Genomic DNA, 21,937 nt, shown 5'->3' with positions numbered 1-21,937 from the left:
CATTTCTTTCGTTTTCGTTGTTTATAGTCTAGTCCGTCTAGTCATCAGAAGCACCCTAAATACCTTTGGAAGAGAATTTAACCTTGACCATTGCCTCAGTCATATTTTTCTCCTGGGTATGGCCCTGAAACCATATTTGAGCAAATCCTCATGTTCCACTCGCTTTCTGGTAATTTCGGTTTCTGTTGGAGGGTTTTTCAGAGCTTATTCGATTTGCTTTTGTTGCCGCTGTATTGTAATATGTGCTTCAGCCTCTATATTGCAAAAATGATATTGTGATGACATTTAATAAATTCTTGTGCCTTTGTAAGTATGTGGACGTCAAGATTCTTTTCTGCGAATGTACAGATGAATAATATTTTTTGCCATGAATATCAATATCGCATTTTCTGTGAAGCGACTAAATACCAATTTAAGAAAATCTGATTTCAAAGTGTACAATAGCTTGCAGTACACGAGCTTTTCAATCGGTCAAATCTCTGCTCACTGTCGCCCCCTGAAGGTAAGTTTCTTGTAAGTTTCTCAGTTTAAATATATTGAAATGACTAGTATAATAAAGCGCATTTCTGATAAACAAGCTGTTAGCTCCACCGAACCGCTAGCGCCACCTACTGAATATGATCCGCAGTTTAGACGGTCGACAATTTTAGATTTTTTAGAGAATATCAAATTTGCTGAACGATTTATTCCTCAATTGTCTCACTATCGAGGCATCGTGGCAAATACGTTTGCATGAAACGATACCATTGTCCACATTTAGGCCCTGATTATCCTTTCGCTTTGTTCAAATGGATTCTATTTCTTCGTGACATTTGTGGGGAAATCTAACCGGTCACTTTACATCATCGTGGCAAATATGTTTGCATTAAACGATACCATTGTCCACATTTAGGCCCTGATTATCATTTCGCTGTGTGCAAATGGGATTCTATTTCTTCGTGGCATTTGCGGGGAAATCTAGCTGTCACTTTATCACATGTATACTGTAGTGCGCCCTCTGAGTTGTACGCAAAAGGTTCGTAAGAGGCTGAATTTATATCTGCAGGGGGAGGATCGTGAAAATACGATTAAAAAAAGGTACATACGGTCCCTAGTTCTATAATCAAATTTTCGAGGAAAATTGGGCGCGATATCTCCGTTCAAAAGAACTACGCTAATGAGCAATTGTTTTCTCTTAACGTTAGGTGAAAACACGGTTATGTCTGTCTCAACGAACGAAAGACTGTAACCTTCACGGATATGGTTGTATAATAATGCAATTGATTGTGAGTGCTCGTGCAAATTCTGTTATTGAAAGTCTTTTGTTGAAAAAGGATTGTCCAAAAGTGTAAATGATTGTCGTTTCGTGAAAATGAATTTTGTTTCGACAAAAATGAAAATACATTTACAGCCAATGAATGTCAAAGGAAGGTATTGTTTATCTTTTGATGATTTTGGATGTTCATACATATGCAAGTGTTATTCTTGACCGTTCTTTACGCGCAAATGAAGGTCATATTGGTGTTAATGAGGGTATATTGACCATAATGAAACAAATTTGGACTCAAATGAATGGATATTTTCTGTAAATGAACAGCAAAAGGTGTAAAGGCAAAGATAAACTGTATTCCAATTGTGATGGTCTCTGCTTTGTTTCAGTTTTTTCTTTTAGACTTAGTAATCACCTTTTCCACAAGATCATGGCAAATATTTCAATAGTTTACGGGCATTCTTTGATGTTAAGGCCTGTTATACTGCAATGATTTGCAAGTAAGCCGTACGTATGTAAGTAGGTAAGTAAGTAAGGTTTGACAGGTTAATTTAATAGTACAAAGCCTTTTAATTACTTTATTATTAGGAGAGCAAATTAATTAATTTAGCTTTATTTTGTTATTTCGCTTTGCTGTCAAACATATAGATAATGTAACGAAGAAATGATTAGTTTTGAATTTCAATAACACTGTCGTGTCTGCATACGAGCCAAGTGGTCCATCGGGCCGGAGCTTATCCCGGATTCTGTAGCATGAAGCGACTGGGAGTATTTCTACCGCCCTACTACCCCCCCCCCTCCCCCCCACCGATGGGATGCTAGTCCATCGCATGGCTACACCCAGCATTAAATTCGCCGGTACCTTTTTATACACCTGGGTGGAGAGAGGCACTGTGAGAGTAAAGTGTCTTGCCAAAGAACACAACGCAATGTCCCCGGCCAGGACGGGCTCCAACCGGTACCGCTCGATCCGGAGGCGAGCGCACTAACCATGCGGCCATTGCACTTCCCACAGGTGCAACCTGTAACAAGCTTTAAATCCACTTGTGATGTTTGAAAGAATTAATGTTTCAAATTTCGTTTAATGTCATCCAAAATAATTTTCAGAAGCGTCTGTTCAATATTACGTAATCCATATCGCGTCATAGTTTTATTTTGCTCCAGGAGCCATAATCTGGGATGGACACCGTAAGTCTTCGGATCCGCGCGCACCTATGATATGAGACAATTTTGCTATTTTTAGAACAAAATGCGCCACCCTGACGACATGTACCCGCGCGGACTCACGCACATGTCGTGGGTTCTAATAATAATAATAATGATGATGATGATGATGATGGTATTTTAAATTACCGTACATCGGTCCTTTTTCTATCACAACGCAACTCAGAATTAAGAAAGTAGTTAGCACTTTTTGTACTGACCTAGACATTAAGTTGGTGTTCACCCCGTTTAAAATCAGGAGTTGGTTTGGGGTCAAGGATCCTATCCCAGCCGATATACGATCGCGAGTCATTTATAAGTTTTCATGTGCAGGCTGTAGTGCCTGTTATGTTGGTTAAACCAACAGGCACTTCGCCACTCGCATCCGCGAACATCACTCCTCGGACAAACATTCCCAGATCCTTAAACACCTGAGATGTTCTGAAAATTGTTGCTCCCTTTGTTCAGAAGATTGCCGTTTTAAAATTCTCGACTCTGCTTCCACAAGCTTCCAATTGAAAATCAAGAAAGCCATACACATCCTTTAGTTCCTTTGGGAACAGCCGTCTTTAACTTCCCAGGTCAAACATCTTAATTTATCCTTTTCATAATAATTAGTCTCCTTTCTTAGCTTAAATAGTTTTACCCTTTTTTTTTTGGTTCGCGCCCTCATCCTTAATTATTCTTGTTAATATCGCACTTTGTCAGCTATTTATTGCATATTTTCATTTTATTTCTCACTGTACAACTGACGATGGATGATGTCTCATCCGAAACATGTATTTTCTTCATTAAATAGTGAACTTCAAAAACATCGTGTGGTTCATCAAAGCAATAATAATAATAATATGAATGAATTTATATAGCGCTTATTTCCAGAGCTCAATGGCGCTTTACAATGTTTCTAATAAATTAATTAAAATTAAACCGCTCCTACTTATAATCATAAAAATAACAATTTCCTTGATCGTGACTGGTTTAAAAAAAACTCCTATTTTCCACTAATTCACCTACCAAGTTGTTATCGAACAATTTGTAATTGGACAGTTCAAGTAAGCACATTTAAAGTTGTAGTTTAAATCAACCAATCACAAACTTGGTTTCAATCACCATAGAAACAATGTACAGACTCCTAAATTAAGCTTTCTTCAAAATGGAGAATTTTTTTCCCTTGAATAATGACGATATTTCAAAAGACAGTAGTGATTTTGTTTATGCTATGGCACAAATGTCAGTCTTTTAATGCAAATTTTCCCTTTCTTTAATAACTTGGCTATTTTTTTCTTGGAAATTATAATTTCTATGATCCATTGGTAAAGAGACTTCTTGTCGCCCAATTCGGTCTGTAATCATACTTGTGATAAACAAATCGGACTCCCGCTGCGCGGTCGTCCGATTTTGTTATCCCTCGTATGATTACAGACCTAATTGGGCATAATAAAAGTTAAAGAGAAAAAAAAAATCAATAAAACAAAGATCATAACTTGGTGCGGTTGGGTACCAACCGCACCATTGTGATCCAATTAAGTTATCTTAATTAATTAAAAGCCTCTTTGAAGAGCAAAGTCTTAATCTCATTCTTAAAAACTATGAGCAATGAAATAGATCCTAGATTGGTTGGGAGTGAGTTCCAAAGTTTGGGAGCGGCAACGTTGAAAGCTCTATCGCCGTAAGTCTCCAGATTAGACTTTGATACCACCAGCAGATGTTTTGAGGAAGATCTTAGATTTCTGTTGGGTTGATAGGGTTGAAGAAGAAGAGGAAAACTCTCTACTCTGGTACTCTACTCTGGGTTCTCGCGTGGATGTTGTCATGTTGCGTGATCAAATGGTGAGAGATTCTCTCGCGGATTTTTCACAGCGCTGGCAGGGAATAATATAAGGCAGGTAATAAGAACCAGGGCGCTTATATGTGTTTTTATGCTTTGAGCTAATAGAAAAGGTAAGCTTTTCAGGGTCGAAAAGAAGACCGTGACTTCGATTTCGCACTGTGAATGAATAACATCTGCTCGCGATAGTTGTACGCGTAAGTTTTTGCCTTTGTTCTGTAAAGAAAAGTTATCTAAAAAAAACTCTCTACTCTGGTATCGAGTTAATTTGTGAGTTTCTCAGACAATGATTAATCATAACCAAACCCTGTTTTTGATAGTTTGTTATTGTTTCTGCTTGTTTGGCGAGTTTGCAAAAATTTTTGAAAGGAAAGTCTGACGCGTCCGAGTCGGTGTTTTCAATTGTCAACAAATCTTGACAAAGATTTCTTTCATTATCTTTTGTGCTGAGATGCTGGAATAAATTTCACCAGCGCCAAAAGGCTACTAAAATCATCTGTGTTTCTTCAACATAGTGAAATTTTACACTGCAAAAATAAAATAGACAACTAGTTTTGATAAGTCAACCAACAAAATCGAAATCGTTATTCGAGTTGATTAAAGAAAGCGTCATCGTAACTTTGCTGATTATTTCTGCTGTATTCACATTTTTTCGGTTAAGCTTTTAATTTGTTCTCAAACAGTTTTCGACCTTCAACATATTAAAAACTAGAGATATTATATGAGCTCGATGTACGTTTTCACACGAAAGTGCGGAAATCCAATTTGTCATGTTTACTGACTGTACAAAACACGCATCGACGGGCGCTCTTTTACATCGACAACAGATTTTCAAACAAAACTGATCAGTATTTACAGACGTAAACTTATTGGGCCTTGATGAAGCATCAACCGTTGCTTACAATTCAGGCGAAACTCAAACTTGCATTTATTTATTTTTTTACTTTTCGATAGACTCTAGCGAAATCCTCGCAAGCGTGTGGCGAGAGGAGGGAAACTTTGAAGTCCTGAAACGCTGCTATATTCAAACATATCAACTTGTTTTTTTTCTGTGTCATGGCAAAGCACAAATTTTCTCCAAAACTTTCTTTTTCGCCGTAAATCGGTCCAATTGACCATTCTTAGTCTCTAACAAGCAAAATTTGGCTCCATGAAGGAATTCATACATTTTTGGTTTATCTTCAACGTATCTTATATATGTGAAATTTAGAGCGGAGAAATGTGGAGATCTTGTAAAAGAAGCAGCGGAACTCAGCTTGGTCATTGATATAAAGTGGGACATAACTAAACTCGACACCGTCTTACTTCACTTAAACTGGAGCAGCTAACGACGAAAATACTTAAGCAAAATTCCAACAGACATAAACGTATTGAATTGTGGACCAAAAGCATTAAAAATTTCGGAAGATATTTCCCCCGCGCTACATCCGCGAAAATCCTCGCAGCATGTACGCGCGTGTGCCGCACGTGCTGGGGCAATTTGTTCTAAAAATAGCAAAATCATCCCATACATATCACAGGGACAATGGTAAGCGTGCAGCGTGCAGCGTGCAACTATCGAGTTTATGCACGCGGGAGGTTGCTAAGCACAAGAGAAGCGTAAGAGTCGCACGGGGCGATAGCCGAGTGCGACTCTAGCTTATTGAGTGCTTAGCAAACCTCCCAAGTACATATATAACTCGATGGTTGCACACTGCACGCTTACCATTTCTTTTATAACATTGAGACTTTTGAGATAGTGTATATTAAATATCGTCCGGCTTACATGAAGCCAAAAGCGCGATAAACCGCGCGAAAACGTTCATTCAAAAATACTAGTATGACAAAGCGACACATCAAAATATTTCTTGGATCGCGGCGAGTTTATAGTTTACATTTTCTCGATCTCGGGCAAACAAACAACTTTAAACTTCTCGTTAACCTAAATATCAAGCTGACAACAAACGAAAATTGCATCCGGTAAAAGCGTTTCTCAAAAGTTAGTCAAGCTTAAATTTGGATCAGTTTTCCGAATAATTGAAAACCAGCTGCACATGGTTGAAGCGTTTGGTTGCTGAGCTCTTTGTCCTTCACGGCCTCTTCGGCAAAAGAAAAGAACAATATGGAACTAGACATTTCTTAAAAGCGAGAGGGGAGAAGAAAACGAACAAACGCCTCTGGCTTTGAGCTGTTTGAGATGCTCTTATTCAATAGCAGGTTTGTGGGTCTCGTTTTCCTTTCCATTCCGTTTTAAATTGATGAGTTGCGCGTCTAAGGCTGAATTTGAAGGTATGAATGGCTTTCTTCTTTCGTTGTTTGGTAAAATAAGCTTAAATGAACAGAAGACTGAGGCTTAAAGGAAATTGTCAGAAATGTAAGTTTATATTTGTGCACGATCGATGCAGTCGCTCCTTCGAGTGGCTGTTTCTTCAATTTCAAGAGTTCAATTCACGATCGAGCGAGTCGAGCGATCAAGCAAAACTGAAACCAGTGAACTTAGGTTAAATAATTCATCAGAGGTTACCAATATTTGATAAAACTTCCGTTATTAAGGCTCAGAAAAACGATTATCTTTTAAGTTTTTGGAACAGAAGGATTTCGTATGCAAGACTTTGTCCACTGAATATTTATCATATGAGAACTTTAATTATAAAATAAAAAGGGGGGTGCCCATGCTCGTTAAGGAGCAGTTAGGCATTGAAAATGTCCCATTTTAGCATTATTTAATGCTTATTACAAGAGCGCATTCCAAGTTATTGTAAAATCTTTGTGAGCCCAGACTCAAACTCCAGTCAATACTTGTGTCGGACACAAATAAACTTTTTAAGTTTGATTTTGACAGACGGCTGAATCCTTGTTAAAATATTGGAACCAAATTTCTTGCCGCGGCTGTCAAGCTGCAAATAGAAAAGACAACAGTGCAGCTGCTATTTTCCTTATTTATTCAATTTTCAGCTACAGAAATCAGATCAGTCTTTTCTCACGCAAAGCTAATAATTAGTTGATTAAGACGACCAGAAAAAAAATTGGGGTGCCCGAGCTCGTTAGTGAGCTATAGCCATTTTGTCGAGGAAAAGGTTGTTGTTATTCATCGTGGTAGATGCAATAATAAAGTGTATTATCGTTTGTCTCACGATGTAGTCACTTGAGATGTAGATCGCGACGTTTCGACTGCTTACTGCTAGTCTTCTTCAGGCGATAAGGTCGACTGATTGCACGGTATCATTTATATAACAAAGGTCGGCTGTGATTGGTGCATTTCGATCCTCCTATTGTTCCATTGTTCCGGCGAGTAGCTGTTCCCTCAGTGGTCCACAAAGTGGGTTATCAACTTGTCATCCAGGGCCCTTAACGAAGCTGAGGTGTCCTTACTGAAGAAAGGACACCTCCTTTCGCGCGCTCCTAGCCCCCAGCATTTCGCGCGGCCATTTTTTTCTCGCGAATTTCTTTCGCGTCACGCACGACGGACCAAGCGAAATACGGACTACTCGTAGTCTAAACCTGAACATATTGCAACACATACTACTCCGTTGTCAGCCTTCTCCTTCTCGTTCCATTGGCGGACAATTTTTCGCAAAATTAAAGTCCTTCGTCGCTCAGTATTTTCGTCCGCCATATTGAACACTCTACGTTTAAAGCATTTTACGCTGGCCGACATACCAGACAGTATAAATTCTGAATTAAGTGCGACACAAGTGCGACGTATGAATCCACAGTCGCAGTTCTGCCGCACTTAATTGAATTGAATTCGGCACGGCAGAAATGCAACGTATGAACTGGGCCTAAGGATGCGCAATGCAGATGTGAGGAATCACCTTAAGGTGGCTGAACACAGTTTTTGATACCTATGTTTCATTCACCTTTTTCTCTAAAACCCTTGATCTCTCGGTCACCAAAAATGGCAGCAAGCAAGTTAACAACACAAATTTTAGTTTTTTGATGGTTAAGCTGACTTATGCGCCGTTGCCATGGCAACATGAATAAAAATAAATAGGGCTTTTAAAATCGGTTTTGTTTATTGTAGAAAATCTAGTCATTAGATTTTCTATATAATTTGCATGCAACAAGCTTGTAACGATTCTCACAAGTTAACACCATTTTGCTAGTAATTTAACAGAGAGATCTTTAATTATCCCTTGTTGAAGGTTCACTGGAATATCTAGAATTTCCTTTGTTAAAGTTCAATTATTTTCAATACTCCAGTTACTTTGATTTACAGCCATTGTGACATTTGCTTTCATGAATTCCTCGGAGCTTACCACATGATAAAAAATTTTCACCTCGTGCCATTTAATTTCGGCCTTTTATCATATTAGCAAGAATATTTACGTCATGGATCGTTAAGATTCGATACGAACCAGGCGACAACTTTATTTACTATTAGTATAATTTATTACATGGAAAATTTTGTTTATATAATTTTTTCTTCCTTTTAGCTGAGTTTTGCGTTTTTTGACACTGTAAGACATTGATCGAACTTAATTCCACGACTCACTATAAAACTTCAACACTAGCGGCTAACACCATTCATTTTCCTGAGTTATGTTTTCCTTTGCTGTTTGCTTTTCGAAAACGGCTGTAAAAATATTTGCAACTTGAAGTGCTGCCCGCCTTTAGAAATCGGTTAGAACTTAATTTAAGTAGAATTTCGGTTGCGTCTGATAACTTTAAATTTATCTTCACTTAACCATCGGTGTGGCAAAACTTATTTGCAGGAAATCAATTCTGGCCATTTAATCCTCGGGACCTAATCTCAGGTGTGTATTTTACACTATGTTAGAAATGAGGGAATTGATTCTTAATTCATTTATTAACACCAACAACGGCAGGCACAAAATCAAGAAAATGCTAGAATATATAAAGTTAGTTATTCACGCATGGCATAGGCTAATATTTATCCAGACTTTAATTCTTCTCTGAATAGAATGTTAAGAGCATTGCCGGGTTTAAGAAGAAGGCTCCATAGAAGAGGACTGCTGTTGTTGTCTGGAGGTCTTCTACTTTTGGCTGTAACCTCGTTTTACGTTACCTTCTTTCCCCGTTTTAAGCCTGTTACGACGATTGAAGGATCATCACTGCCCAAAGAATTTTTATCGCCATTTCATACCAGAGTGAGTAACTGTATTGTTGGTTAAAACTTTTACAGTGGAACTCCACTGATTAATACGGTCACCAACGGGCCATGAAAATTTGGGCGTGCTAACGGCGTTGCCAAACGATATTAGGGAGCTTACGAATCGACGACTTTCGCACGACGGCGCCGTTAGATTGCGTGACATGCTCACTGCGCATGCCTTTCTGAGTACTTGCCAGCTTCGCGCCAAAGTCGACGACGTCGGTGAGAGCGATTTGCCGGCGTCTTGGAAACAGGAGGACGTGAGGTTAGTTTTCAAAGTTTTCTCTCGATACTTCGGGTATTTTTGCCAGATAATTTAAGTATCACATTAGGGGCATGTACTTGACGGTTGATTTTAATTTTTTTTGCCTGTTTTCGTTCAAGAAACGACCTTCTACAGTGCCATGGCGAACGCTATGAGTTCAACCAACACTGAAAGCGGTCAAAGCACGACACGGTATGAATGAAAAGTAAATTGCTGTATGAAAAATCTTTCATTTTAATCACGCTTCACTGAAATATAAGACACTTTCTAGTGCACAATGAATTTGTAAGGACTGAAAAGTTGCTTTTTAGCATTCGTGTCGACAGTTAGAAACAAGGACTAGATAGCTCAACCACAGAGCTTGGCGATTTTTCCTCTGTTGTTTTGAGTGGTCTTATAGCCAGCCTAATCTTTTAGCACACAAATTTTTCTCGACTTACAGCTGCGCTTTCTTTTCTGCCACGCTGGCACATTTTGTTGGTCTGTCTTGTATATTTTTTTTCGCGCATAAACGTCGTCGTCTTTACCGCGAATCGTAAATTCAAATTTCTACAGCACGACGACGCGGGACTATAAGGTGACCCAACGGCGCCGTCGTGCGAAAGTCGTCGATTCGTAAGCTCCCTTATAAGGTGACCCAACGGCGCCGTCGTGCGAAAGTCGTCGATTCGTAAGCTCCCTATTAACTTTGGAAAGATGACCGTAACTGGTTTTAGTGGCCGTATAAACGAGGTAAAATTATAAAGGATTATACAGGCTGGGATTTCAGAATGTGGCCATAGGCCGTTTAACGGGGTAGCCGCATTAACGGGGTTTTTTTTATATAAGAAAATGCACTAAGCGTTTCGCCAGGACAAAATAAAGTGGCCGTGACAACGAGGTAACATATTAACCAGGTGATCGTAAGGAGGGTTCCACTGTAAAAGTTAATAGTTCAGGGACTCTTTTATTCACATTGGGAAAAATAAGCGATGTTACTTGCACTCTCCCTGTCTTCCTTGATCGGGTTTTGCTCAATTTCCGTATAATTATATAATATGAGTCCTTTGTTTGAACCCTCGACCATGCAATTCGTGTATATACCCACTCAACTAGAATCAGATAGTGTTTTTGATTCGTTAAATTTTACAATCCACAGTAGACTTTCTTAAGGCCTTCGCGGTTGTAAGTAGTGAGGTTACAACGTGAAGGACTTTTACTTATTTAAACGCGCCAAATTAACATAGGAGCTACATCAATTTTTCATGTTTGTCGTTTGTAATCCGTGTTAATCTTCTCCATCCTTGACGATCCTTGTTCCTTTATAGTTTATTATTATCTCTTTGGTGTTTTTCTATCTTAGTAAACTACTATTTTCAGTTTTCTTTCAATATAAAGGTAATTTTGCAGTCGCCAAATTAAATAACTAAAAATACCGTGACTAAGCTCCTTCGAGTAGAATTTCCTGCAGTGCCGTTTATGAATTTCAAATTGCACGTCAGTCAAACAAGACAGGCAAACTTTCGATCGCACTAAAATAAATTAAACTATTTAAAGCTCTCATCTTTTTCTCTTTTTTTTTTGGAATTGAATTGATGCGCTGTTCTGACATAATTTCTGACATAGTTTAGTCCACATATAGGTCGTTTGTGGACGTTCTGTGCTTCAGGGGATCTGGGTAAGATAGCACTTAAAGGCACATATAAGCGTCATTGATCGATGGCACATATTGAAAACTGTGCGCTAAATTTTTCAAGACTTTTTTTGTTTGGAACCAGTTTCATTTCAATCATCCCGTTGTTTAAGTTTATTGTTACCTAGTTCCTGTTTCTTAATTATCAAATAAAAAAAACAGAAAGCGAAAGAAATGTCAGGACCGGAGGTTTCACTCTGAAAACGCACCAATTGTTTTCCGCCTACACTACGCTGGAGAAATTCAGTGAAAACGCAACAGTCACCAGTCATTTTGATTTTGACCAGTTGTGTTTGAGGAAAACCCGGGCAGGGAAGTGAAGCCATCGTTTTCCAAAAGCTCCCTTTCCAAAATGTTTTCAGTCTACACGAAAACGAAAAGCCGGCGTTTTCAAATTCCTCCAGTTTGAAAAGCGTTTTCGAAAAGCTCCGTTTTTTTGATGGATTAGTGTGGACGGTAGGCCTAACCGTAGAAATAAAGCTGCGTTTTCAAATTTCTCCGGCGTAGTACTATTGTGAACGGACCTCATTGATCAGTTGTTTGAACTGTTTCTTGTTCTTGCGCAGGTTCCATCCTTAGATTATTGTACACATCGCATCGAAGAAGAAGTTTCTGTCCGGCGTTCCGAGCGTGCACCAAACAAGCTCCACGTGACTGATTACCATGTGTATAAGACATTTTCTCAGCTTAGTTGCCGCCAAATTTCAGCGCTATTCTTGCACTCGCAGCCAACGGAAGCGGAAGTGAATTTTCCGCTCGCTTACGTCCTGCAACTTTACAAAGGCGCGGGATTGTTTGTTAAACAACTGCAGTTTATTTACATGCCTCACAACGTTTACTGCATTCATATAGATGCCTCATCGTCTCTTGAATTTGTTAACGCTGTGGAACAAGTTGTTCGGTGTTTGCCAAATGTGTACGTCACAAAGAAAAGAATCAAAGTGATATATCTGCACGTTTCTACGGTTCAAGCTCAATTGAATTGTGTCGAGGAGTTGCTTGAAAGCACCGTTCCTTGGCGCTATTTGTTAAATTTATGTGGTCAAGATTTCCCCCTCTACGTGAATCAAGGCATTGTGCAAGGATTACAAGCCTTGAACGGGAGAACAAATGCAGAAGGCTGTGAATTGACGAACGCCACCCGAGGACGCACATCTTCCGTCTTTGAAGTGAAGCAACGAGCCCCGGGCCACAACTTTCACGAAAGCTATCAGTGGGTTGCGACTGGGAAAAAGAAAACCCCGGCCCCCTACGGAATTAAAATCTATAAAGGATCTTCTTATATTGCCGGCACAAGAGAATTCTGCGAATATGTTCTGCACGAAGAAACAGCAAAAGCACTTCTGAAGTGGCTGAACGATACAATTTACGTTGATGAATCATTTTTTCCTTCTCTCTACCGGCATCCCGGTGTACCCGGGGCAGTACCGGGAAAAAAACAACCGGAATTCATAACGCGAGCCGTGAAGTGGTTTTTCCCAGGGGCAGAAAATATCTGCTACGGCTACTGGCTCCGAGGGATTTGTGTGCTGAGTTTAGGTGACTTGAGCTGGGCGCTCGGACCACAATTTCAAAACAGATTGTTTATTCAAAAGATCGACTTTGATTATGATGCAGAACTGATCGACTGTTTGTTCGTAAAGGTACAAGAGAGAACCCGACATCCATATAGCAGCAATGAGATTTCTTGGGATGGGCCTTGCAAGGACAGTTAGAGACAATTATTGTCTGTGCACCTGTCTCATCGGGGTAAGAGGGAACAATTTTTTTTTTTTTTAGGGAGGGGGATTGGGTTATTTTCTGAGGCGTGAAATTTTTTCTCACGTTTAGGTTGTGCATGTTTTCTCGTGGACAATTGCTCAGTTGTGCAAGATTTTGTTTTAGGTCAAACACAGAACCTGGTTAGCAGAAAGCACTTGTTCCGATTTTTTTTGGGAGGGGGGGTGCGGTGGGGGAATTGCACAACTCTTCCCATCACCACCACCACCCCCTCAAAAAAATAGCGGTCCGTCCCATGAGCCCATCCCCTGTCCGTTCCTAATGTCATTGTTTTAACGCCCAATCACGCTTTCCCGCTATCGATTCCGTGTGTAAAATTCTTTACTGAAAACTTGGTTTTCGCAGCTTTGTATACCCCCGCCCCTCTTTCAATACAAATCTTTTTTTCTAGCTGATTTTAGACACAAAATATTCACTGGTTAACTGGCCGTTGTCGAGAGGATTCGGCAGTCGAGACGTGTTTCCGTGGCCGTTGAGGTTGCGGCTAAGTGATTAAAATGAGTGAATGTACGCACTGTCCGCCGGGACCAAGAAGTGGCCGTTGTAGACAGGTGGCCGTTAGTTAGTGAAGGTTCGACTGTAAATTACCCTGCGTACCAGAGTTTTTTTCTCGCGCGCGGCGGACGGAAATACTTTGCTTCGCTTCGGCGGCCGACATGACCGACACCGAAAACCGCGCAAGATAAACCTCTGGCATCCAAGGTAACTATAAATGTTTTCTTACAAAGAATGTAGTGTAGCTGCCGTGAATTTTCGCGCGCATGTTCTTTGGCTACAGGGTGGTTGTTGAAAGGGGTCGCCTATTGAGGGCCAGGGTCGCTAAGTAGAATTCGAAGATTCGGCTCTCAATGGGGAGCGCGGCTTATTAGAAAGGAGGGGAAGGCGGGGGTTAAGTCGAATCATTTAGGATATAGTTAAATTTGAGGAGAGGGTCGTGTCTCTTTTCGGCAATAAGGTCACAAGTACTGACATACGTTTGCAGTGAACGTAATATCCATATCCGAACACAACATGGAAGTAGTTAGTTTATTTGCTCCAAGCCAGGAAATATTGTCAACACTAATATCTAATTATCTGCTGCTTAACAAACATTCTTATTTTTTTGGTCGACAAAAGTCGCTTTTTTTCTCAAATTCTGAGATAACATCAAAGAAAAATTAACTAAATCTAAACCGTTTTTTTTGTGTGCTAGTACTACAGTGGGGACACTCGAACAGTGAACACTTGCCACTTTTTTGTACATAAATCCAAAGAGGGCTCTTTAAATTAACAAAAGCATATGGCATCTTTACACTGTTAAATGGCTAATCTTGTACATATACAAAGAGCCTTCATTTTAGTCATTCCAGTCAATTGTCCACGGTTCGAGTGTCCATGCTAAATCATTTCTCTTCTAGCAATTAAGATCACTTGCATATCAAAAAGGTGCAAAAACTCGGTCAACAGCCGTGGTTGTGTAGCTGCACCCACAATCCTTTGCACCCTCAGGATCGCGGGCGCACCAAAATACCAATGGCTGGAGACTGAGCCTACAATGAACCCTGATACGGGATGAAGTAAACCCGGGGGGAGGGGAGACTCCCATATGAAAAGGTCGGGGATCTCCGTTGTCTCCCTTAGGGGTATAAATCAAGGATCCTGGTCTTACTCAGGGTGTTGCTTACGAAATGCCACTATTTTTAGCTACCAAAGTATCTTTTGGGGTGCACTCAGAGAAGTAATAATTAAAGGCTCTTGTTTCTGTTTTTAGGCTCGATTTCTGCTGTTTTCACAAGTCCGGTCTACTAGCAAGGGGTCCCATCCTGAACAGCAGCTGGTAATCTCGCCTATTCCGCTTTAATTGGTATCTTTTAGGGATCAAATAAAGCTCGAGCCACACCCAGCTTGATCTTCAGGGCTTAATTCAAATTTTATTACAAGTATCCCCAACCTTTTCATATGGGAGTAGTTCTCCCAGCCTTCTGTGAAGTAAACACAACAAGACATGGGACTCCCTTGGGGAGACTCGGAAGGTTAGGGGTCTACAACCCCCTTAGGCCTGACATTAATACTCTAGCTATCATTATTGCTACACTTAACTCTATGTAGTGTAATCATTCTAATATCAAATATTACAAAATACTATTTACATATGAAGAAACGTACTGCTCACGCTAGCTGCCTACATCGTTAGGGTTAGGTGTCTCTACTTTAGCAATGATGAGCTGAAAGCTACCAAATGATAGAACAATGTTCATTTCATGATACATTCTCAGCTAAACTAGTCTTTTGCCTCTGAAGATGACATCTGCACAGGCTTTCAAAACATTTCTGTCTTGTCTCATTCTCCTTTGTCACTTCCCAGTAACAAACTAACAATTTAGACGACTTGAGGAGTTTGTATGTAACAAGCTCTGCTTATATAACCTTACCTAACCCTCTGCATTTATTTTCAAAAAAAATGAAAAACAGCACCAAGTGCCTCCCACTGTTGTTGCATACACTTTGATTCTCCCTCACCCTCCCAATCAAAAACCATCCCTCTTTCAACATTCTAGGAGGTGATTCAAATTGTTTGCAAGTGCCTCAGCTAGTTTTGACAGAGATACCTGTAATAATGCCCTACAGTTACATTGCATTGTTGGGCAATTTTATCATTCATCTATAAGCTATAATCATGACTTTACTAAACACATATGATTTTACTGCTATGGTAAGTATTTGAATTAAGTAATGTTTTCACGACAGTGCTGATAACAATCACTCAGGAGTTGGCCTGTCAGTGTTTTTGTTATCTTCTGGGTGATGCATAGAGTCTGATGTAATCTTCAACTCTCCTTCGAAATGATTCCTGTTAAAAGATTATCATGTAAAATAAGTTTTTCCTTGGTGTTTGTTTACTACATGTAGTAAGGCACTAGATTGTGTGATCATTCAAATGATAGCTATTGAGCAGTACTTTCATGTGGTACTGTTTATTATGCTGTGCAAGGTGGTTCTAACTTTAAGTCTGGGGAGAAACCCTAGTGTGTGACCATTCAAATGAAAGCTATTGAGCAGTACTTTCATGTGGTACTGTTTATTATGCTGTGCAAGGTAGTTGTAACTTTACGTCTGGGGAGAAACCCTAGTGTGTGACCATTCAAATGAAAGCTATTGAGCAGTACTTTCATGTGGTACTGTTTATTATGCTGTACAAGGTGGTTCTAACTTTTAAGTTTGTGGATGAAACCCTGATGTGTGACCATTCATTCAAATGAAAGCTATTGAGCAGTGCTTTTATGTGGTACTGCTTGTTTCTAAATATTTTATAATGAAATCTCAGATTGTCTCTCAGTTTTGGACTTCGATACTCTTGAGAGGGAAAAGATATTAAAAGTAATAGCTAGAGAGTGTGAACCATCATTTCTTACCTTATTCTTAAAATATAATTCTGAAGCCTCAACATTCAGTGGATCATCAAAATTCAACAAGTCCTGCAAGTAAAAAGGAAGACACAAATAAGAAATTTACTAAAACCTTCACCTTCACCTAACTTCTTCGTGCCAAGTGGCGCATAAGGCCTCATTTACTACACCACAGGATTGAATTTGTGCAGTTCATACAATATACTCAGCAGTCCATTATTATTCACCAGAAAACTTATTGATAAACAGCCATGAAATGCATACAGATGGCTATGCAAGTGTAGCCCTTTTTATGCATTGCAGACCTAGGATTCCAGCTCAAAACAGCTTACATGTGAGGAGCAGCATGCAAAGAAAGTCCTGGTTCATAAATTTCGCCAAGTAACTGGTGACAACGTCAAGTGTGTATCCATAACTTGCCTGACAGGCAAATGACATTTTTGTGCTTTTTAGCTGCTGGATGGCGCAAGGCCAACGAGATTGGACCTTTGGTCGTGGACAAAATGGTTCCAATTAGCCCAAATGGCAACCTGAAAAATCTATTTTGAAGTTTTTCAAACTGAAGAGCATAAAGGAGTATGCTGATATTTTTCAATGAAACCAATTTTTTGCATTGTTCTGTACTTACTGTAAATAGAGAGTTAAGTCCCCACACAATATCCTATAAAACAAAAGTAACATCATTAAGGTGAAGGATGTCTTAGAAATGTCATGTTCAGGGCAACTTCAAATTAAAATACTATGTCAGTTTTTTATCCATTTGTCCTGTCTAACTGATTATGAGTTTGACAACAAAGTGTCAGAGTAGCCTTCTATCCTAAAGGACGCCATGTTTCCTTGCAATCAATTCAAACCTAATTTTAAAATATAATGTTCCAATGATTTTCGTGTCAATCCCAAAAATTTCCTAACAATCAATATAACCCCTTAAAAATGCCAAGATAATAATCCACCTCCAGTTTGACTCAAAAACCCCAAATTCACTTTATTCAGTCACTTGAGCCACAAAAATATTGCATCACTGCATCATTAAATTTGAATTGTTTCAATTAACCAATGGGCACACGCACCTGAATTAGAACGAATAAAAGCAAAGTCTGTTCTTGCACACACGCCACAGGGGCGTAAATGCCAAGTTCTTTTAAAGTTTACATAAATTCATTAAAGGTCGCAACACTACCTTTAATTTTCTTGTTGGTGCCCAACCAGAGCCATCAAGGGTGTGTTCCCTTAACAAGCTGCAAGATTAAATATAAGACAAAACGTGAAAAGGGTGCACCATATTGAAAACTGGCCTGACATCATCCATGTATGCATCTATCAAATACCTTAAGCAGACTTCTCCATTCTCACTGATGTTTGGATGCCAAATTTTTGTTTCACACCAAACATGAGGTGGCTGTGGAAGACAAAATATTTATTACTAAAAAGAGAGAATTTGTCTTTATGCCAATAAAAGAAAAAGCCAGTATTATTTCTCTCTCTATCAACTTTAGTCACATTTTAACCTTTAAATATTATCACGAATGGCAACTTCTTATTTCTTAAATGGTTTATTTGTCAGGTCACTTGTGTTGACTTGGGTTGGGTGACCAAACAGTGAAAAACTTACATCAACTTGCACGCAAATTTGATCGTGACCAAAGTGGGCACAAATCATTCCAAGTGAATGCAAGTTCATGCAAAGCCTGGCCAAACAGAGTTGCAAGCAGACACAAATTTTCAACTTGCATCTAGTTGCAAGTGTGTTGGGCTTATTAATAAGGGATTTTTGTGGAGGTGGGAAGTTTCCAATGGATTCTTACTGCACTACATTTGCAGTGCTCACTAGTTAACTGCGCGGCCATGGGCCGAGCGCAGTTCATGTTCTACCCTTGGTTTATTTTTTTTTATTTTTTTTATTTTTTGTCGGAGACCAGACGCAGATCTCCACTCGGCCAACTTTGAATTACGCAATCTGTAATGTTTACTCGCCAAACCTTGTTTCTTCAGGGTCAACAGAAATCTCAGATTACAAAATCACGCCGAACCTACACGTTGCAAAAAAAATCGCTTCAAAACCCTGACATCGAAGCGATATATCACTTTAGCGTTAATAGCTACCACACATCGGCAGAAGGTAAATCTATTCCTTAACAATCCAGCTTTATCGTGCTAAAATTTCAGCGAAATCGAACAAAACCAGAATTAATTAGAATTTTTTTTGTGACCTCACTCCCCAGACTTGACCTAACGAAGGGAGCAACGGTCGCCCATAGCAACCGAAAAACACGAACATAACAAAACCGACGTTTCGGCCAAAAAACTCCAGAATTATCGCCTGAGAGCTTAAACTTGAATGGGAACATCTTTTTCGAACTTTTTTCAACTCATTTAGACGAAAGAATGGCCTCGGCGGGCTACAAAAATGACCAAGAGAAAAAAATAGAACAAGACAGCAGAACAAACCGATAATATTTCACCGCGTGGCTTTCGGCACGAAAACGAAAATACAGCTTACTTCTGGATAAATTCAGCCTTAGAAGCCACCAACTGGTCCCATATTACTTTCTGTATCCTAACAAATGTCCTGACTTCCATCTCCGAAAGATTTTGCCCCAATTTTGAGCAAATAACAGGGGCACCCAACGACCGTTTTCTCTCAAATGCTTTTAAACGCTGTTTTAGGTTATCTGGAGTAGTTTTAAAGCTCTGTAGGTTAATTTTAGGTTGCGCTAAAAAATTTTGTCTGTTCGGTTATTCTAGGGGAACTTGAATATTCTCGAATTTATTAGGGCTTTTTCGTCCATTCACCGAAAACTTTAGGTCTTATCGCCTTTCCAAAAATGATAGCTGACCTTTTTTCGGTACCTAAAACGACATTTTTTACAATTCGAAAACAACAGAGATTAAATTTCTCATATCACGAAAGTTCGAGGTGACAATTCTCTTCAGAAAATCAGAGGGGATTAAAGGCCTTCCGAACAAATAATTTACCGAAACGATCCGTTGGGTGCCCCTGAAATAAACATTTCGCCAACAGCGACCACCATTACGGTGGCTTGCATACTAAAATAGCTAACTTGACAAAATTCTCCCGAGGGGGGAGGATGTGACGAAAAGAGCTGAAAAATGGTCTGTAATTGGCTAATGATGAGATCTTCCCACTGTCTAAATTTGGTGAGAATCGAAAGTAACGCCAATTTTCTGTCACGTTTTCAATCTGTAGCCACTGGAGTGACCAAAATCGATACATCGGTCGGGATAGAGTTTCATTATTAAATTACATGACTTGTGTGACTACTTTGCTAGCCCTTTACTCGTGGAAAACACCAATCAAATTTAATCATGTCTTTAAAGAAAGAAAGCTGTTGTTAATAGTGTTATTATCGTGTGGTTCATATCGTTCATGACCATACATATCCCGAAGAAAGTTCTAGATTAGGACCATTACGTTATCGGAGATTTGTCAATGGCTACCACTGATGTTGCAGTAATACAGTTTGTGTTGATCAAGTGATGTGATGTCTACAGTAGGAAAAGAATCATCAGTGACTCCTTTGAAATGTGCACTACATTCCGACGGTAGTGCTAAGCAAACAGTTAAATTTTAAAAGCGCGGTTATAAGATCTAACAGATCTTCTTGTTTTAATTGTACTTGACAGTGAAATAAGACTATTAAGGACACCCCACCTTAATATTGTATTCCTCTGGGATCATAACATGAAATATAAAAATTCCTTCCTTCCAGTACCCTTCTCCTTGAAAAGAAAAAGCAACATAGAATTATTTATCAATAATTTGCCTGAATAAATAATATACCAAAAAACAATGAAATGAGATTAGAACTACCAGAATGGAAATAATTTTTCAAGTAAAACAAAGACTGAACTATTTTCTTTACTTTATACATGTAAACCTAGGGCTTGAAAAAAGGGCTGTCCAATCGTCCGGGACAAGTAGATTTTCTTGCTGGGCAAGTTACGTTTCATTCTCACTTGCCCGATGGGCAAGGACCCAGGCAGGTCATCTGCTGACTAAATTGCAGCAAAAGTATACTATGACTTGCCCAGGGCAAGCAAAATTTGAGAACTGCTGGCCTGAAGGGCAAGCTGGAATTCAAGGTTTTTTTGAGCCCTGTAAAACCAAGAGTATTACTTTCTGACCTGGTGTTACGGTAAGAGTAAATTCATAAAGAATATTTGGATCCTTGAAATCCACTTTGCATGATTCTGTAAAGGCAAATACAATCACCAATCAGTACCAGAACAAGTATTTGTGACACATATATCCACAACTGCAATTCTTGACCAAAATTCCATTACACCTTTAGTTTTTACACTACATACTTCACAGCACTACACAGCACCTCACAGGCACTGTGGGAGTAAAGTGTCTCGCCCAAGTACACAACACAATGTCCCCCTGCCAGGGCACAAAACCCGGACTGCTCAATCCGGAGACCAGTGCACTAACCATGAGGCCACTCCGCCTCCCTGTGTACTCTTGAGATAGCATTTTATCTAGGGTAATTTGTCCCAGGGATATTTTGATCTGCTCCCATCATGCTTCAAGCTGCATGCTTGGAACATTTCTCAAGACTGGCTAACAAATTTGCTCCGCACAAAACATCACAAGTTAGAGCAACTTATGAGAAATACATTTAATCTTGGATATAGTCCATACTGTTACCTTCTAAATGATGTTGTAAAGTGAGAAACTCCAAAGAATCAGACAAGATGAATTTTGCCAATGTCAATGGTGACAACCAATCACATCACATCTTTGCAAATATTTAACGTATCGCTCGAAAGACTCGCAATTTTAACTACCACACAAACGTATCAGGTTAGAAAAGATGTCGATCAACACGAGTCTTTTTTCGAACACACAAACACCAGATGTTCTTAGCTTAAAGGTTTATATGGGTTATTCCTTTTTCATGTTATTGAAAATAGACATTAAGAACTTTTCCACTAGATATACAAACCTCTAACCTAACTAAACCCAATATTTACGATGAAGTATTTTTGGTTCTTAACTCACCCGGCAAATTTTCCTCAAGTTCTGTCACTTCTAAAACGGAAAAAAGGGACGAAAGGCGGGCGTGAGACAGCGACAAAAATAAGAGCTAGATTAAATGAAATATTCGAAAAGGAGCTAGGAACTAACATCAATATTTTAACACGCGAAACATATTTTTGTACAATAATTGCGTACAAACTGCCAGCTTACCTTTGGTTAGTAATTTGTCGCGAACAGAAATTCTTGTGGGTTTGGGGTTTTCGGTCGCATTATTTCCCTTTTCTTTCTTCTCCCGTTCTTCCTTAATCTTTTTTGCGAGAGTTATCATTTCTTATTACAAGAAGGAGGTTGCTTTCCCAACACATTTGCACCTAAAACTCTCCACATCTCCTACCTCCACCTCAAACTCTCCATCTTGAAAATTCAGAAGCTGCGATGCTGACCAGCGGTAAATT

General features: G+C 39.3%; 2 protein-coding genes across 7 annotated transcripts; one reads left to right on the top strand and one right to left on the bottom strand.

Moving 5' to 3' along the window:
* The first annotated feature begins 398 nt into the window (after positions 1-398).
* Positions 399-13,995, top strand: LOC145470658 (N-acetyllactosaminide beta-1,6-N-acetylglucosaminyl-transferase-like). Of its 6 annotated transcripts, none has more exons than XM_081454475.1 (4): positions 399-502; positions 1,639-1,749; positions 9,184-9,370; positions 11,879-13,995. In XM_081454475.1, the coding sequence occupies exons 2-4, from the start codon at positions 1,739-1,741 to the stop codon at positions 13,025-13,027; spliced, it is 1,347 nt and encodes a 448-aa protein (XP_081310601.1). In that variant the 5' UTR covers positions 399-502; positions 1,639-1,738; the 3' UTR covers positions 13,028-13,995. The 6 variants fall into 6 exon arrangements, with proteins under 6 accessions (XP_081310601.1, XP_081310606.1, XP_081310602.1 ...); XM_081454480.1 differs by lacking the exon at positions 399-502 and adding an exon at positions 8,975-9,016 and having other exon boundaries at positions 691-1,749; XM_081454476.1 differs by lacking the exon at positions 399-502 and adding an exon at positions 8,975-9,016 and having other exon boundaries at positions 691-1,768.
* A 95-nt stretch (positions 13,996-14,090) lies between these two features.
* LOC145470681 (NEDD8-conjugating enzyme UBE2F-like) lies at positions 14,091-21,926 on the bottom strand. The gene is made up of 9 exons (XM_081454503.1): positions 21,693-21,926; positions 21,504-21,533; positions 20,624-20,689; positions 20,151-20,218; positions 17,806-17,876; positions 17,658-17,715; positions 17,106-17,138; positions 16,484-16,546; positions 14,091-15,921 (listed from the first exon to the last, which is right to left on the bottom strand). Exons 1-9 carry the CDS (start codon positions 21,808-21,810, stop codon positions 15,862-15,864), a joined length of 567 nt encoding a protein of 188 aa, XP_081310629.1. The 5' UTR covers positions 21,811-21,926; the 3' UTR covers positions 14,091-15,861.
* Between the last annotated feature and the right edge of the window lie 11 nt (positions 21,927-21,937).

This window comes from Orbicella franksi, chromosome 15 (assembly GCF_964199315.1).
Source record: "Orbicella franksi chromosome 15, jaOrbFran1.1, whole genome shotgun sequence".
Taxonomy (NCBI): domain Eukaryota; kingdom Metazoa; phylum Cnidaria; class Anthozoa; order Scleractinia; family Merulinidae; genus Orbicella; species Orbicella franksi.
This window is presented reverse-complemented; position numbering and strand designations above follow the sequence as displayed.